This window comes from Vulpes vulpes, chromosome 3 (genome assembly GCF_048418805.1).
Source record: "Vulpes vulpes isolate BD-2025 chromosome 3, VulVul3, whole genome shotgun sequence".
Classification (NCBI taxonomy): Eukaryota; Metazoa; Chordata; class Mammalia; order Carnivora; family Canidae; genus Vulpes; species Vulpes vulpes.
In genome coordinates this window covers 99960083-99978034 of record NC_132782.1, presented here as the reverse complement: position 1 = coordinate 99978034, position 17952 = coordinate 99960083, and the positions used below count along the sequence as shown (strand labels likewise).

Genomic DNA, 17952 nt, shown 5'->3' with positions numbered 1-17952 from the left:
ATTCCCTCAGTGGGTGAAGTCTTTGAAGCTAAAGTAAAGCAGAGCTGAGCGGGGGGTGTGTGGCAAAGCAGGAGATGAAAGCCTGGAAGCTTTCTGTAAATGCCATCACAGCCCAAGTAAGCTTTGGCTCATCATGATTCCCCAAATCATAATAACAATGTTTAAAACCTGAAGCAAGGCTTTGTTGAGATGCACCTGGCAGGATCTGAGATTGTGCATGCTGGAAGGCTTAGGTTTCAAGGCCTCTGCAGTTGGGAATGATGATGGGGGTCCAGAATGCTTGGCAGGGACCAAAATCTCACAAGGGGCCAGGGACTCTTCCACATGATTATGTTCACTTCACCTTTCACTTGTGTTTTTTGGTGGTAAAGACTGTATCACTTCTTCCCACACCATTTGCCACAATCAATTTCAACTGTTCCTCGCCCAAACCTCTGCCAAGAAGAAACTTCTTTAGAATCACTGGGTGAAAAATTAGGCTCAGTTGTTAGTCTGAAGGCTGGCAAATTTCACCGTCTCCCCACAGACAATACATCAAATACAACTGCAAATGGGCTTCAAACACAGGCATAATGAATTGGCCACGTACTTAGGACTTGGAGCTGAGCTTGCAGCTCATACTGAGTTTTACGTGTGTTTTCCTCTACAACATTTGGAGTATTTTCGTATAAGCCTCAGTGGAGCTTCCAAAAGTCTTAGGGCATCAAAATCTTCTGGACTCATACATATACTTATCATATGGCCCAGCAATTTCACTGCTACGAATCTACCCCAGACATTTGGAAACACATGTGCCTGAAAAATCATGACAACATTCTTCATAATAGTCTAAAGACAAGAAACCCCACAAATATCCATCAACTGGAAAATGGATAAACAAAATGTGGTGTATCTATACGATGGAATGCTACTCAGAAATAAGAAAGAACAAGCTACTGGTGCATGCCTGACATGGGTGAACCTAAAAATAATTATGAAACGTTGCAGAAAAAGCCAGACAGAAAAGACTACATAATGTATGATTCCATTTATATGAAGTTTCTAGAAAAGGCAAAATTAGAGAGCACAGAACTGATTGGTGGTGGTTTGGGACGGGAGCTGTGAGCAGGATAAGAGCAAAGGCCAGAAGAGTGAGGGATCTTTCTACAACTGGGTGGTGATGATGGTTTCCTCACTATGGAAATTTACTGAAATGTACTGATTTGTACACTTGCAATGGGTACTTTTCATGATATGTAAATTTTTAAAAAGATTTTATTTATTTGAGAGAGAGAGAACAGATGAGCAGAAGGAGAGGCAGAGGGAGAAGGAGAAGCAGACTCCATGCTGATCAGCCTGCTGTAGGGCTCCATCCCAGGACCCTGAGATCATGACCTGAGCTGAAGGCAGCTGCTTAACTGATCGAGACACCCAGGTGCCCCCATGATATGTAAATTATATCTCAATAAAGAGACATGACAGCTAAAACCCAAAATCCTCTGGGCTTCCTTCTCTCCTTCCTTCCTCTGTGCTTGGTTCTTCTGTTTCCCTAGCTCTCCATTCCTCTCCAGACATTTGCTAGACCTCAGAAATGTTATTGTCCCTGTGCTGGGCACTGTCATCAGTCATTTGTCTGGTCACTCAGCAAATATTTATTGAGCATCTACTTTGTGCCAGGCACTGCCTTGGGGATTGAGGAGACAGTAGTAAATAAAACAAAGTCCCTGTCTTTATGGAGCATTCCAGTGGGACACATAGACACATATAAACATCATGTTGGGAAGCCATGAGTGTTTTGAACAGAGAAGGACTGGAGAGGGATAGTCAATGGTCATTCTGGGTAGGAGTCAGAGCCTGAATGGAGCAAGTGTTGGGCGGGAGTGTGTGGAAGAACAGGCTGAGGAGTGAGGTGGGGACTACCTCTGTGTGCCTGAGGGGCAAAAAATGGCAGGGAGGCCAGTGTGCCTGGAGAAGAGGGAGAGCACCCATAGAGGGAGGCAGGGGCCAGATGGTGTGGGCCTCTTTTGCCATAGTAAGGAATTTGGGTTTTATTTTAAAAATAAGAAAGCCTTTATTTTAAGAAAAAAAAAAAGAATAGAAACTTCTGGATGGTTCAGAGCAGGATATGACCTCATCTGACTTCTATCTTAAAGGGGACTCTGATCCTCTGCTGTAAGGCATAGACTGAAGAAATTGGACATGGGACACAGAGGCCGTTAGGAGGCTGATGCTCAGATGGGAGAGGACGGTGGCTCATATTCAGCTGGCAGTGTGGTCAGGGTGAGATAGTGCTCAGAAATGAGATCTATTTGGAAGGTAGGCCTGACAGGATTAGAAACTGGAGAGCTTGGAGGCTAAAATGAGCTAATAATGTAGCACGGGAAACAGAGCTGTAAAGATAATCGCTATAATGCACAGTTGTAGAGCATTTCCTCTGCTAAACACATCTTTTGATCCTCACTATGAGGTAGATGTTATAATCATCACCATTCTACAAATGGGAAAAATGACACCCCCAGGAGAGTAAACAATTTGCCCAAGGTCAAGCTTCTAGTAAGTGGTGGAGTTGGGTTTGAACCCAGGCAGCCTAACTCAGACCTTACTCTTGTAACCACTGTGCTGTACTAACTCTGTGTGCTGAAGGTTAAAATAGAAGCAAGCAGGAACCAGGTGGGTAGGTAGGTGCAGGTTTGGATGGAGAAGGCAGAGAGGGCTTCCTGGAGGGGGAGACCTTAGACTGTGACTTGAGGAAAGAATAGGAGCTTTCCCTTTCCAGGGGACAAGGTGCAGATGCTGTTCCAGGCAGGGGAGGACATGTACAAAGTTTCTGGGGGCACGATCCAATTTGGCATGAACTTAAAACGGCCTATGATTCCACAAAGTTGGAGTGTAGGAGACCGGGGAAATGAATTTGGAGAGGAAGGCAGAGGGCAGATCCTCAAGTAGTTGGGAATGTCCGGGTGGCCAGTGTTTCCTTTAATAATGGATGCATGGCACACGTGCTAAGCAAAATGGTTACAGGTGGTACACAGGCAAGCACCTTGATTTAAATGGTTGTGAATTTCTTATCTATTCATGTTAATGTGAATTAGAAAAATATATCATGAGCTCATCAAATCTATGCCTTCATAGATATTGCTTAGGACAGGAGAGAAGTTTTTGGAAACAGTTGATTGAAAGGAGGATGCTATGTCATGAATAGTATAATTGAAAGATTATTCATGCTGTATTGTTTGCTGTATCAAAAGATCAGAAGCCACCTAATTGCTCATCAGTTGAAGACTGGTTGAAGAATGGGGCAAGTGAACACAAAGCAGCCCTAAAAAATAAGGAAGCTTTTTATATTCTGATAATAAAACAAGCTCTGAGGTGCATTGTTAAGTCATAAAAGCAAGTGAAAGAACATTATGTCCTATATGCTTCATTTTTGTTTATAAAGGGTGTATATGGGACACCTGGGTGGCTCAGTCAGTTAAACGTCTGCCTTTGGCTCAAGATATAATCCCGAGGTCCTATAATCGAGCCCCATTTTGGGCTCCCTGCTCAGTAGGGAGTTTACTTCTCCCTCTTCCTCTGTCACTCCCCCTGCTTATCCCTGCATTGTCTCTCTCTCTCTCTCTCAAATAAATAAATAAGTAAAATCTTTGTAAAAAATAAAAAGGGTTTATGTGTGTGTGCATGTGTGTTTGTGTGCATGTGTGCATCTATTTACTTATATATTAGTAGACATTAGTAGTCTTTTCCTCTGGAAAGACACACAAGAAACTGATACCAGTTGTCTTTGTTTGCTCAGTCTGCTGTAACAAAATACCATAGGCAGCATGGCTTATAAGGAACAGAAATTTATTTCTCACAGTTCTGGAGACTGGGTTGTAGTAGTAGCCATTGTGGGTCCTGGTGAAGGCCCTCTTCCTGGTTCGCAGCTTGTGTCTTCTCGCTGTGGTGTGTCCTCACCTGGTAGGAGGGGCTAGGGATGTCAGGGATGTCGCTGGAGCCTCTTTTATCAGGACACCAATCCCATTCATGGAGGTTCTACCGTCAGGACCTAACTGCCTCCCAAAGACCCCACCTTCTAACACCATCACTTGGGGGCTAGGATTCCAACATGTGAAATTGGGGGGAGGGGAACACATACATTCATACCATAGCAATGGTGGTTGTCTCTGGGAAGAGGATCTGTGTGAAAGGGGAAGGTGGGAGAGTTTTTGCTATGTACCCTTTTATAAGTTTTGCATTTTGAACCATATAAGTGCATTCAAAATAAAGTTTATTTACTTAATATTAATGCACCCAGGTCATATGTATAGTGAAGATCATTATGGCAAAATATGCACGTCAGGTATCTGAGACCCATATGGAGGCAGTGAGAAGTTACAGAAGGGCTGAATAGGTGAGGACAGTTTCTTTTCTTTTCTTTTCTTTTTTAAGATTTTATTTATTCATGAGAGATTTTAGAGAGGCAGAGACACAGGCAGAGGGAGAAGCAGGCTCCCCTGCCGGGAGCCCAATGCAGAACTCTATCCCAGGACCCCAGGATTACCCCCTGAGCTGGAGGCAGATGTTCAATGGCTGAGGACAGTTTCATAATGGGTTTTACTGAGTTAATCAGTTGTGTGCAATACTTGGCTTCATTTCTTTCATTCCACCCCTTTCATATCTATGTTCATTCCACCCGGTTTCATATCTATGTATCTTATGCTTCCATAAGAATCTTATCTGCTGGAACCCCTCTAAAAAGTAAGCACCATTAATCAGAATATGTGTCTGTGACTCAGACCTGGGCCAGCCCTGCTGTGTCCAAGTGGTGTGAGCCACTGGCTTCAATGACCCTGAGCACTTCAGTGTCGGACCTGGTCCAGCCTCTTACTTCCTGGATGAGCCCAACCAAGTCATTTCCTTCCATCTCTTGAGCCTCAGTTTCTTCTCTGTAGAGTTGAGATGACAATACTACCTCTATCCTAGAGATATTGTAAGAAAAGAAAAAGGTGAAACATGCAAAAGGTTTAGCACAGTTCAAGGAAGAGATTAAGGATGTAACATACCTCCGTTCTTGTGTGGGTCATGGCTCATCAGAAAACACCCTCTGGATCAAGAAACATTTGAACACTTACCATAGGTGCTATGGAATATATGTAAAGAGCCTTTATCCCTCCAGATTTTACAATTTTGTTACAGAGCCCTAACATCCTCCTGAAAACAAAACATGAAACATGCAAGAAAAAAATAAGCAATGCTGTGTAGTCATGAAGTGGAACTCATGAAGTTATTTTGGGAGCTACACAGATAACCATCAGAGCACAAAATGCCTGCATTTCCCTTCTCATATCTGTCTTTCTAAGGTCTCAAGGAGAATGTCCCAGTTAGTGCCGATTTGCCTTGAACACCCTCCTAACATTTTCAAATCTCCCTTCATAACAAAGGGAGAATTATACCTTTATACCTTATCCCTTTATATCTTTTTCTCTGGCATATTTATGGCATTATTTATTCATGGTTTTCTTATAATAGTATTGGGTAAAAGATTAAGTCAACTCTAGCATTGGTATTCCTTGGGTATAGAAAACGTCATGAAGGTGGCACCAGAAAGAACATAAGAGTGAGTCGTGATTCCAGAGGTGCTGGAAGAATGAGATGTGGAAATTCAGAGGATGGTCAGAGTGGCAGAAGTGGGTCAGGAAGCATTTCCTGGAGGGGGCTGTGTGTGATCTAGGGATGAAAGAGCAGAAGGGAAAAGCTTCAGGTTGGGAAGCCAGAGACATGGCATGCTCTCTCCAGACCTCCCAGGAACAAGCTTCCCATACCAGTCTTTCCCTCTGGGTTTCAGTGTCCCTTCTTCAGAGAAGCCTCTCTTGACCTCACTCTAGATCTGGCCCCCTATTTTATCCTCTTGCATCTATCTCTCTTTGCCTTTTTTTTTTCTTGCTCAGAATACTTATCACAGTCTGTAATTATGTATTTTTAAAAGCTTTTTTAAAAAAATATTTATTTATTTATTTATTTATTTATTTATTTATTTATTTATTTATTTAAAAGAGGGAGAACATGAGTGGAGGGCAGGGGCAGGGGCAGAGGGAGAGGGAGAAGCAGACTGCCCACTGAGCAGGGAGCCTGATGCAGGGCTCTATCCCAGGACCTTGAGATCATGACCTCAGCCGAAGGTAGATGCTTATCCGACTGAGCCACCCAGGCGCCCCTGTAATTCCCCCTGTAATTATGTATTTATTTGTATGCTAATTGGATTACTGCCTGAGCCTGCTCACCACCCCCCTATTACACTATAGCTTTTCTAGAGTAGAGACTCTGCTTATTTTTGTTACTGGTACATCCCTGGTGTCCAGTGGAGTGTTTGGCACAAGGTAGGACTCAATCATTTACCTAATCAGTCAATCCATTAATTCATTCATTAATGACTATATTTTTTCACCAAAGGGCAAGGAAAAGAGAACTGGTCCCCAGGGGTCTGAGGCTGTTGTCTAAAGCTCTTGAATGCAAGTATAAAATGTCTTTGAGGCTTTCCTTTTATCTAAGAAGTATACAAGCAGGTGGTATTCTGTGGCACCATAGATCTATTTGCTTTAATCTAACAGTCATGTTTTCAATTACTCATTGATGAAATAATTTAACTTTTTCCCCTAAAACATGTTCTGGTAAATTGACTTTCCGGGAAGACACACCATCTTCATTCCGTATCTCCAACCACCCCCACTGCATGCCCTGTTTTGAGAAGCATGTCTTTGGAGACCTTTTAAATTTTTTAGCACATTTCATAGCTGTGATGCCAACTCACCCAGGGACAAAGTCAAAGTTGCCTCTGGATTCTTTGGGTCTTTTCTCCCATCCCTCTTTTTTCCCCCCAATTTTACGCATACTTTCTCCTGCTCTTATCCAGTTTTTTCACCTTGTTCCTCTGATGCACAGCCTAAAAAGTATAGGCTCATTGGCTTGAATCCTGTAGCCCAGAGGCTCTCAAACTTGAACATACATTAGAATTGCCAAGGGAGGTTGGAGGGGGCTTGTAAAAACAAATCACTCGAGTTTCTGATTCAGTAGGTCCCTATGAGGCCTGAGATTTTGCATTCCTAATAAGTTCCCAGGTGATGCTCATGTTGCTGGTCCAAGGAGTACATCTGAGGACCTGTGTTGTCATCTGGACCCTGTTTGCTCATCTAAAACACCTGGGGGACTTAAAAGAACCCAGATATGTAGACTTCCTCCCAGACTCAACTGAATCAGAATCTCTAGAGGGGAGGCTGAGTCACTCATGCATTTAAAGTTGCCTTGGAAATTCTAATGCTCTAAAGCCCAGAGAGGTTGTGATTTGCCCAAGGTCACACAGCACAATGAGGCAGAGGTAAGACGAGAGCCCAGAACTCTTGGATCTTAGAAAAACAACGTCCTCATATACTTTCCCATTGCTAGATTCTTTTATATTCATTAGCATATCTAACCCTTACTTTATATTTATAGATTGGCAACTGAGGCTTAGAGAGGCAAAGTCCCCTGCCTGAGTGGGTGCCAATACTACCTGCCTTCAAGTGCTGCTCTGAGAAGCGTATGGAAAAGGCCTCAGCTTTGAAAGCAGAAACACCTGGACTTGCATTCTGGTTCCATTACTTGGTGGGACTTGGTGACTAGGTGAACTCAATTAAATATCAACTCTTCCTTGAGCCTCAGCTCCTCATCTGTAAAATGGGGCTGATGGTATCTCATCCCACAGAAAGGAAATACTCTGTTCCTACATGGCCCCATGTCCATCCCTGTTATCTCACACACTGGCCTCCTCACAACTCCAGTGATGTGTCTTCCTATGGCCCCTCAGGGACCATTCCAGCACCTCCCTCCCCCCTGGACCTAGACATTCTAGAAGAAATTTCCCTCAGCCACTATACGTATCCTAAGTTAAAAGACAGCTATTTTAAGCTAACATTCACACATCATCTCCTTTAATCCCTATACCAGCACTCCAAGGTAGATAACCCCTACCCCATTTTCAGAGGGAGACACTGATACTCGGGGGTTGTACTGCTAACAAGAGGCTGGACCAAGAACAGAATCCAGGATCATCTCGCTGCAGAAATTATGCTCTTAACAGGCAAAATGACCACTGTGTGCCAGCAAATCTGCTCATTTTCAAAGTAAGAGCAAAACTCACTCCTTTGGAAAAAAGTATTCATTTTCTCAACCAAAGCAGACAGCAGGAGGCTGGCATCCACAGCGATGTTAGTGAGCAGAACTTGCTGCCTTCTCAGTGCCAGCCCTCTCCCAGTCCCTTCCCCATCCTTTGGGCCAGCTCACACCCACAGCCTCTTGGACACTAACAGCTCCAGTCTGGATGCTGGGGAGCCACTGCTGGGCTTTCGCTGGCTTGGAATTTCTTGAAATCTCTTGGCTTCAAGGGCCACTTGTGTGGTTCATGCTGCCCTCCAGGAAAGCCCAACTCTGTCAACTTCTTGCTTTGCTCTGAAATGCTTCCCCCCACTTTATTCACGCACTACCCTGAAGCCACTTTGAGGGAAAGTGGAGGTGATGCGGTCAGGCTTCTCCAGACCCTCTGGGTGGGACCTTGGCAAAATCCTGTGGCCTTTAGACTAGAAAAAGGAGAGATTCATTGTTTTGCAACTAGGATTTCTTGTTCACCATTCCTTCTTCTCTTTCTCCTTCTCCTTTTACCTCTCCTTCCTCTTTCTTTTTCCCTCCCTTTCTCCTTCCTCCCTTTCTTCCTCCCTGAGCTGAAATCAGTGATAAACTGCTCATCCTTGATAGATCCCCGTGAACTAGGACTCACTCAGAAATCCTCCTACAGGAGATGTGGATAAATTGACCTTCACTTTCTCACCAACCTGCCCCCCACTGCCTTTCTTGCCAAAGCCTTTCATCTTTATGCCAAAACAGTCCCCAAGCCACGCCCCCCCTCCCCTTGGACAGGAGATTCAGCTCAAGAACTATCTTTCCACTGAGGAGTTTGGAGTCAGAGAGACCTGAGTTCACATCCTAGACTGGTCCCTGACCTTTGCTGTGACCTTGGAAATACACTTAACCTCTCTGAGACTGTTTCTTCAACTGACAGATGGGAATAATAGGCCTCCCGGAGTTGTTGAGATCAAATGGGATACTAAAGTGCCTGGCATCTAATAGGTGTTTAGGATTTGTTCTCACAGTCACCGTGCTCATTAAGCCATCTTTTCTATCAGGGCTGATGGACAGTCACTCAAGTATGACTGTTGATAATTTAAAATATCTACATAATGATTGCTACTTTTAAATGTGCTTTCATTTCTTTCATCTCATTTAATGCTTGCTGTAGCAGTACCTGCCCCATGTTAATATTCCTCGAAAGCCTACATTTCAGAGGAGGAAACTAAGTCTCAGAGAAGTTGTGTAACTTGCCAGCATCAATAAGCCAGTCAGTGTCAGGTTCAGCATTCCAGTCAAGGTGTGAGGGCTCCAGAGCATCTGGCCTGTCCCCTGATAATATGCCAACACGCTATCCTGCCCTGTGGTATTTGCTTCTTTTCAAGAAGCTCAAAAAAGTAGACCCTGGTCCTTTCAGATCTTCTTAACTGGCTAGTGAGAAGACCAACACTGAGGCAGAAAGGCATTCCATAGGGGATTCTACAGTCCTACAGTCCTATGATAGGGGGCCAGTCCTAAGGGTAGCCTGGCCTTATAAAGCTAACTGGAAAAAAAAAGTTGTTGCTTTTAGAGCTGGAAGGAACCTCAGAGAAAATCCATTCCTTGCTGGCTCTTTCTACATGATGAAGTAGAGACCTTGAAAGGAATTTGAACCCATGCCTTGTGATCCCCTCTGCAGGTCTCTCTGTATGACTTGAAGTAAAAAGATGACATTTGTCTTCTGTATCCTTGTGCCCCAGTGAAAGCAGCCAGGAAGTCCTCCAGCTCTCAGGGGAACCCTGCCCTCCCTCCTCACCCCATCTTCAAAGGAGCTGGGAGGGAAGCAGGAGGACTCCCTTCTGTCCCCCACCAGGCCCGTTCTCAGGTACTAGGTTGGGGGCTCTGGGGACCCGTGTCATGATTCGGGGAGACTGGGATGATCCCCCACCCTCCCCCCACACTCCCTCACATGCTTCCCACTTCAGGGGAGAGAGACAGGGGGAGGGAAATGGCAGTGACTGAGAACTCCATCCAATGCCAAGCATCGATCTGGCTCTGGGTGTTGTCATGGCAACAGCTCTTCCACTCAGGGAGAGATCGGCTCACTACCATGCGGAGACCTTCTCAGCCCCCTCCCCTTCCCAGGCCACCCTTCCCTCTCCTCAGCCCCCTAGCTCCCTGCCCCAAATAGTCCTAGTCACCTTTCTGTCTTCTCTGGACAATCATCCTGTCCATCCACCACCCCTCTCCCCTCCATCATCCTCCACCGCCACTCTGCCACTCTTCCTTGTGCCCCCCCCCCCCCCACCTCTTGTCTCCCTGTGCTCTGCTTGCCAGCCATCACTTCTGCAGGCTTTAGGGCCACCGCTCTTCCGGGCACACATAGATTCAGGGAATGGGAAAAGATAGAATCTCCCTCTGAGCCTGGATGCTCAAGGCAGCCTCTTGTTTCCTGCAGGCAGTCCTCCCCACTGCTCCCCAGTAGGCAGCCTTCTCCAGGGGAGCAGGCAAAGGTCACTAAAACACTATGTCTGCCTGAGAGGACCCAGAGAGAAAAAAGCTTAGATTTACTATAGGACCATCCTGGGTTCTAGGCCCTGCTCTGCTACTTACTAGCTTTGCAACTGCTGGGAGATTCATTTTCCTCAGCTAAAGAAGAAAATAGCAGTATGGTAACAACAGTGGGTTGTCATGAGGATAAAATGAGAGGACAATAGCAGCCCATATTTACTGAGCCCTGGCTATGTACTAGGCACTGTGCTAGGCACCATATGTATGTCACTCAATCCTGTGAAATAGCCACATTTGCTGTCCCCAGTTACAAATGAAGAGCTAAAGCTTACAAAGACCATGTAACTCACCAGAGGCCACCAGCCCTGGAGTCCTGTGGGCAGTCTTTGGTCCTAGTGAGAATGAAACCAAGGTTCTTGGGTTCGAACTCTATCCTTTCTCTCTCCCCGTATTAGGAAAGTGGCAAGCAGATTGCCTGGCACACAGTAGGTGGTGGATATTTATCACACACTATTCTGACAGTTAATTAATTAAATCATTTGTTATGTGCCTAACATGTCCTGGGTGTTAGAAGTACAATGATAAATTACACACAATCTTTGTCCTTGAAAGGCTTAAAAGGCTGTAGCAGGAGACAGTCATGCAGATACTGGCAGTGTGGTATAGGGGTTTGAACCCAGGCTCTGGAGCCACTAAGTCTGAGTACAAATATCACCTGCCCAGGGTACCAGCTGAATGGTCTTAGGTATATCACTGTACCTTTCTGGATCCTTATTTCCTCATCTATACAATGAGGCTTTGAATGGAACCCACCTTACAGAGGTGTCGTGAAGACCTAAAAAGAAAATATACACATGACCCAGGACAATCCACAAAAGACTAAATCCTCCATAAAAGGGCAAAGTCAATATTTTCTTTTTTAGATTTTCTTTTTATTTATTCATGAGAGACACACAGAGACAGAGACAGACAGAGGGAGAAGCAGGCTCCTTGTGGGGAACCTGATGCGGTACTCGGACCCAGGACCATGACCTTACCCAAAGGCAGATGGTCAACCACTGAGCCACCCAGGGGCCCCCAAAGTCGGTATTTTTATTAGCAGCTCAGTTACATTAGAACCGAGAGGAGGAAGTGGTCAGTACTCTGGAGAAATCAGGAAAGGCTACATGAAGGTGGTGAGGCTCTTGCAGAATCTTGGAGGGATGGCTCTTGGCCAGGCAATCCAGGAGGGGCAGGTTATCTAAGGCAAAGGATTCATCTGGAGTGAAGGCGTGAGGCAGACTAGAGTGTGTGTGTGTGTGTGTGTGTGTGTGTGTGTTTAAGAGTGCACAGTGTGAATAGCAGTAGCAGCATTTATGGAATATTTACTCTGTGCCTGGCATCCCTTGAGGTCAGTGGTTCACTCTCCTGGAGGAATGTTAAAAAAAAAAAAAAAAAAACCTATGGAGCTTTGTGTTTGATCTGTTTCAATATGAATGCTGGACCTTATCCCCCGAGATTCTTATTTAATTGGTCTGGGGTGGCCCCACCATCAGCTCCTACGGTGATGCAAATATGAATCTTGGATGGCAAAGATTTAGTCTATGTGTTTTGAAATTTTAAATCAACTAATTTCCATGACAACTCTATGAAGTTGGTACCAAGGCTCAGAGAGGTTAAATAACTTGTCCAAAAAAAAAAAAAAAGCCATAAGGTTGAATTAAGGCAGATCTGACTCCAGGACCCTCTTAACCACTATGCTGAGGATGGGGAAGAGGGTGTTAAGGAATAAATTGGAGATAGCAAGATGGGAAGGATGGTGGGTGGGTGGGTAATAGATGCCATTTGGGCAGCTACTCTGTTGTCAGCTTTGTGATCCCAACTCCTGTGGCCCTAGGCATGGATGCCATCTTCTACAAATATCTCCTGCCTGTGCTTCTGGGGGTCAGGACCTAGGCTGCCTTGTCCCTAGCCCTAGTCTTCCCTGAGATGCGCACTCAAGATTGAATATATGTATGAACCATCACAGAAAGGATCTTATTAAAATGCAGATTCTGATTCAGTAGGTCTGGGATGGGCCTGGAGATTTTGCACTTCCAACAAACTCCCAGTAGCTCCCAGCAGCTACTCTGCTGATTTGAGTAGCAAGTGAAAAAAAAATACAATTCTATCTGTAGGAGCCCATGTGTGTTTGAACTTTGAGAGAGCTCTCTTCTTTATGCCCTTTGAGTGACTTCCATACCTCTGCACCCTGTAGAAGCCTCCCCATGCTTCAGAAATGACCGGTTTTATTTGTTCTTCCCTTAAGTGACACTACATTATTACTTCAGTATGGTTCTCAACTTAAGCACTCAATAGAATCATCTAGAAGGCTTGTGAAAATACAGATTGCTAGGCCTCATCCCAGAGTTTCTGAGTTAGTAGGTTTGGGGAGGGCCTGAGAATTTGTATTTCTAACAACTTCCCATGATGCTGATGTTGCTGGTCTGGGAACCACAGTTTCAGAATGGCTATATTATAGTAACAACTCCAGGACAGCATTTCCTTAGCCATGCCCATTATGGTTAGATGCACTGCCTTACTTGTTCTCTTAATGAAAGAGGCAGTCAGTATAGAGTCAAGTCCCTGGCTTCAAAACCTGGATGTTCCACTAGCTCCATTAGTGACATTTGCTATGGACTGAGTTAGCTGCTTATAATGAAAAACCCAAATAACAATGACTTAGACAAAATAAGGGCTTATTTTGGTCTCATATGACATCAAATGCAGAGGTAGGTAACCCAGGGCTAATGTGGTAGGTCCTTGATGCCATCAATATTCCAGACTCCTAACTTTCTGCTCTATTCTCTTTAATTTGTGAGTTTGCCTCATGAACACAAAATATCCACCAGAGCCCTAGCCTTCATGCTTGTGGTCCAGAAGAAGAAAAGGGTAAAAGGCAAAGAGTATGCCTAAGTCAAATCCTCTTTTAAGAAGATTCTTTAGAAGCCGTACCTAACAACTTCCACTTACATTTTATTAGTCAGAACAGTCACATGACCTTGCCTCCCTAAAAGGGAGGGGAAGCTGGGAAAATAAAGTTTTGTTTTTGTCTTTTTAAAAACTGTTCATCATCATCACCAACTAAATCTGGGTTCTGCTTGTAAGGATGAGTAAGAAAATGTCTATTGTGCAGATAACTAGCGGTCCCTAACACAGTTATCTGTGTTATCCTGGGCAAGTGACTTCCACCCTTGGGCTCCCATCTCTCCAAATAAAAAATGAAGTTGGACTTAATGATCAAAGAGATCCCACTCATCTCCAAGGTTGTCAGATTTTATGACTCTATACCTAAACTTATTTATCAGTGACATTCAAGGAAAGCGAAAGAGGCCTGGATATTACTTTCATGTGGTACTCCAGGTGTCCTCACTTTTATGAAATGTCAGAAACTATCTTAGCCTGTCCACTCATTCACCTAGACACTTATTACAAATATTTTTGAGTACCTGTTATCTGCTAAGTATGAAGGATACAGCTATGAATAGGACAGATATGTTTTTCCTGCTCTTCTTGCCCTCTTAGAGCTTACAGTTTGGCTAGAAGACAGATATTAACAAATAATGCTGCAAGTGTTCACTAAAGTGCTCTATGAAAGTGGATTACTACATGAGTGCTATAAAGAAGATGCGGGGGTAAAATTTAGATGGAGGAAACAGAGAAAATCTCCCAAGACTTTATTTTGAAGCTGAGACTGGAAGGAGAAGGAGTCAGTTATGCAAAAAGTCAAAGGAAGTACATTCCAGACACAGAGAACAGCAAGTTCAGACATAGGCCCTAAGGCAGGAAAGAGCTGGGCTTATTCTAGGAAATGAAAGATAGCCAGGGTGTCCAAATGTCATCAATGAGGAGGAAGCTGATGTGGAATGAGGATGGAATGGTCAGTAGATACCACAGGCGTAGCTCCTGTAGGCTCTGGGAAGGAATTTGGATTTTATTCTAAGGACAATGGGAAGTCATTAGTGTGTTTTAAGCAGAGGTGGGACAAGGCTGGTATAATCAAATTTACATCTTTATGGAACCGATGGATGCTGTATGAATAAAAGATTTGGGGGGTAGATTGGAAGTGAAGAACCCTTTATAAGGCTATTGCAGCTATCTAAATAGGAATTGAACAGGGCATGGATGGGGATGGTGAGGAAAAGTAGTCTTATTGAGAGTTATCTGGTATATTCACCCAGCCACCTACTCATCCATCCATGTATCAGTCCACTTGTCCATCCATCCATCCATCCTATTCATACATTCATCCATCTACCCACCCACCCACCTACTCATTCAAGAAACACTTATAAAGTGTCTTTAAGTGCCAGGTTCTTTGCTAAATGTGTTGGGTGAATAATATGGTTTATTCTCTCTAGGAGTTCACAAGTTAGAAAGGTAGAGAGAGGCACATAAACAAATCATCACAGTTCAGCACAGGCCATTATAGCAGTGAGTTCCAAGAGGTGTGGGAAGAGACTCTTACCAGTGGTGATCTGTTTGCCTAGTGCCAATGGAAGGTGAAAAGCCACAGTGTGATTCACAACTCTGGTTGCCAAGGGTGAGGACTTTTCTGAGCCACAGTGAAATAAACACATTTGAGGGCAACAGCAAGATAAGGGGAAGTTGACAGCCTTGGAATTTAGCTTGGGAATAGACAAAAATCCTAGGGGATGCTAGGAATGGACACCTCCAGATCAGATTGAGCTTTCCTATGAATTTATCCTATAGGATCTTTCTGCATAAGTTTGAAGTCTCCGTGTTGACAGCCCATTGGTAATTTATTGGCTAGACTCCAGCAGCTGTCAGAGCAGGACTGGCTATCTCTGCTTTAGGCATTAAACAAGTCCTTCAAACTAGGATGCCAAGGATCTGGGAGCAGAGAAAGTATGGGATCAAAGCCAGATGGGTTCAGACAGCAGTATAGCATGATGGTCAAGGATGCAGCTTCTGAAACCCAGCTGCCTGGATTCTAATCCTTCCTCTACTGTATGCTAGCCATGTGAACTGGCAAGTTATTTAATGCCTGTGTGACTTAGTTTCCCATCTTACAGGAGAATATGATTGTACCTCCCTTGTGAAGGTTAAAGGACTTAATATTACTGTATACAGTGCTTAGATTAATGCCTGCAACATAATAGACACTGTACATATTTGTTAATAAGATCTGCCCTTAGTTCTTTCTTTCAGGTCTGTAGACAGACTTTCAGGGTGAGACCCATGTGCTTCCTGGCTTCCAGGGGAATAGGACCTAAGAAATGCATCCCAGGGGTAACCATGGAATGTGCTGGTATCAGATGTTGTATCAGGTCAGCTAGAAATCTCTATCTTTCTTCCATTAAACCACATCTTCTGGGTGGCTCAGCGGTTTAGTGCCTGCCTTTGGCCCAGAGCATGATCCTGGAGCCTCGGGATCGAGTCCCACTTCGGGCTCCCTGCATGGAACCTGTTTCTCCCTCTGCCTGTGTCTCTGTCTCTCTCTCTTTCTCTCTCTCTCTTCTCTCATGAATAAATAAATGAAATCTAAAAAAATAAATAAATAAACCACATCTTCTTGGAATGGTTGCCCTAATGACTTACTTCCTGTTCCTTGTGCCTTGTCACTCATTCTCAAGACTGTCACTCTGCCTACCTGTTGCTCCAGTAGGTAGAAAGTATACAGTAGTGGAACAAGCGTGGGTTTAGGAGTCAGACTTGTTTCAAGCTGCTCAGCTGTGTGTAGATAATTTAAACTCTCTGAGCCCAGTTGATTTAACTTGAACGCGGTAAATTAATGCTGAGTTTGAGAATCCTAGAATAAAGTAGTTGAAGCCTGAGTTCAGTGACTGATGCATAGTTAGTGGATCAGAGAAACTTGAGCAGATAGAAGCCATGAAGGTCAGAAAGGCATACAACTGTGGTTGAATGTGGACTTTTGAATCTGACCTCCTGGGCTCAAATCTTCCAATTTCCTCTGTGTTTATGTTGCATTTGGGTCTAGAAAACTATGTGCCCATAATCATATCTCCACAACTGGGGCATGCCAATGTGTTCTCCTTTGACCATAAGTCCTGGACCTCAGAACATTTTATCAGGCTCTTCTTTCTAACAAATGAGGGTTGTCATCCTCCTTTAGATTTGATAACTGGGGCTCTAAGTTGTGAAGAACTTTGGCCAAGCAGGTGCAGCTGATACATTCTGCTACAAAGTCTACCCAACAAAGTGGCCTATCCTCAGAAAAGTATGAAGTAAATGAATGCTTGTATATTGGGGTTCACACTCCTGTGTCAAGTTTTTTTTTAATACAAGGTATATGTTGAGGTATATGTCTCAAGGTATATGAGAGAACAATATCAGAATTTGGAGATCACTGGGAGCCAAGAGGAGGAATGATAGCCCATTCAAGGTTTATAATTAATAATTTCAACCAATTTCCTTTAAGTTCCAGGCCCTAGGTAACCCTGGGTTCCAATTCCTCTCTACCTCTTTCTAACTATGGGATATTGGACACATTTCTTAAACTTGTCTATATTTCCCTTGTCTGTAAATGAGCTCCATTAGTAATAATAACTACCTCATAAGGTTGTGATGAGGAGCTAACTTGTTTGCCTTTGTCAAAATTCCTAACCCAATGCCTTGAACTCAATAGAAACTCAATAAATGCTATGTCCTTTCAAATGACCACATGTGCAGACATATCTATTGACAACAGGAGATGATGAACATCCTTGTTTAATTCCATCCCAGATTCTCCTTCTTGCCCTAGGCACATAAGCACAGCATACTAATATGACCCATAGCAGTTTTTAAGTTTTTGCTTGGTTTGGTTGGGGATGGGAATGGGGCCAGGGAGGAGCCAATTTACCAGTGAGAGTCTATGCAGACATCCCTGCATGGTAAAACATTTCCAAATTCAGTTACCAGCTGAGCAGTGAGGGCAGCTGTGTTTAGACAAGTCTTATTTTGAACATGCTCCCTGCCTTCTACTGTCTGTTCCCTTCTCAACTGTTTTCCCCATGACCTGACTCCTCTTCCCAGAAATGAGTCCTATAAAATGGCCTTTGAGAGTCAGGCAAACCTGAATTTTGAATATTGTCCCTTGCACCTACTGTCACATCTCATTGACTCTAAGATGACTTTGGTTATAAAACACACCATTTTTTAATGCATCACCAAGAATAAAAGAAAGCTATGACATGCCATCAATTATAGAACATGTAACTACCTCAGGTTTCATTAAATGTGAAAGAATGTGCTTTTTAGAGTCATTTTCCCTTTCTAAAGAACAAGGTGCTAACATTTAGTAAGCACCAAGCATCTACAAGCCCCTTAAGTCATATGCAATTTCAAATTTCATCTTCATCTTCATAA

At 43.8% G+C, this 17952-nt stretch overlaps 1 protein-coding gene and 1 long non-coding RNA gene across 2 annotated transcripts in view; one reads left to right on the top strand and one right to left on the bottom strand.

Moving 5' to 3' along the window:
* LOC140598306 (uncharacterized) overlaps positions 1-17952 on the top strand; it is a 132562-nt gene that overhangs the window by 101719 nt on the left and 12891 nt on the right. The window lies entirely within an intron of this gene.
* GP2 (glycoprotein 2) overlaps positions 4658-17952 on the bottom strand; it is a 39767-nt gene continuing 26472 nt past the window's right edge. The window contains exons 11-12 of the mRNA XM_072753726.1: positions 11416-11437; positions 4658-4937 (exon numbers count right to left, since the gene is read on the bottom strand). Of these exons, the coding sequence (XP_072609827.1) occupies positions 4751-4937; positions 11416-11437 (209 nt within the window). The 3' untranslated portion in view covers positions 4658-4750. The remainder of the gene's footprint in view (positions 4938-11415; positions 11438-17952) is intronic.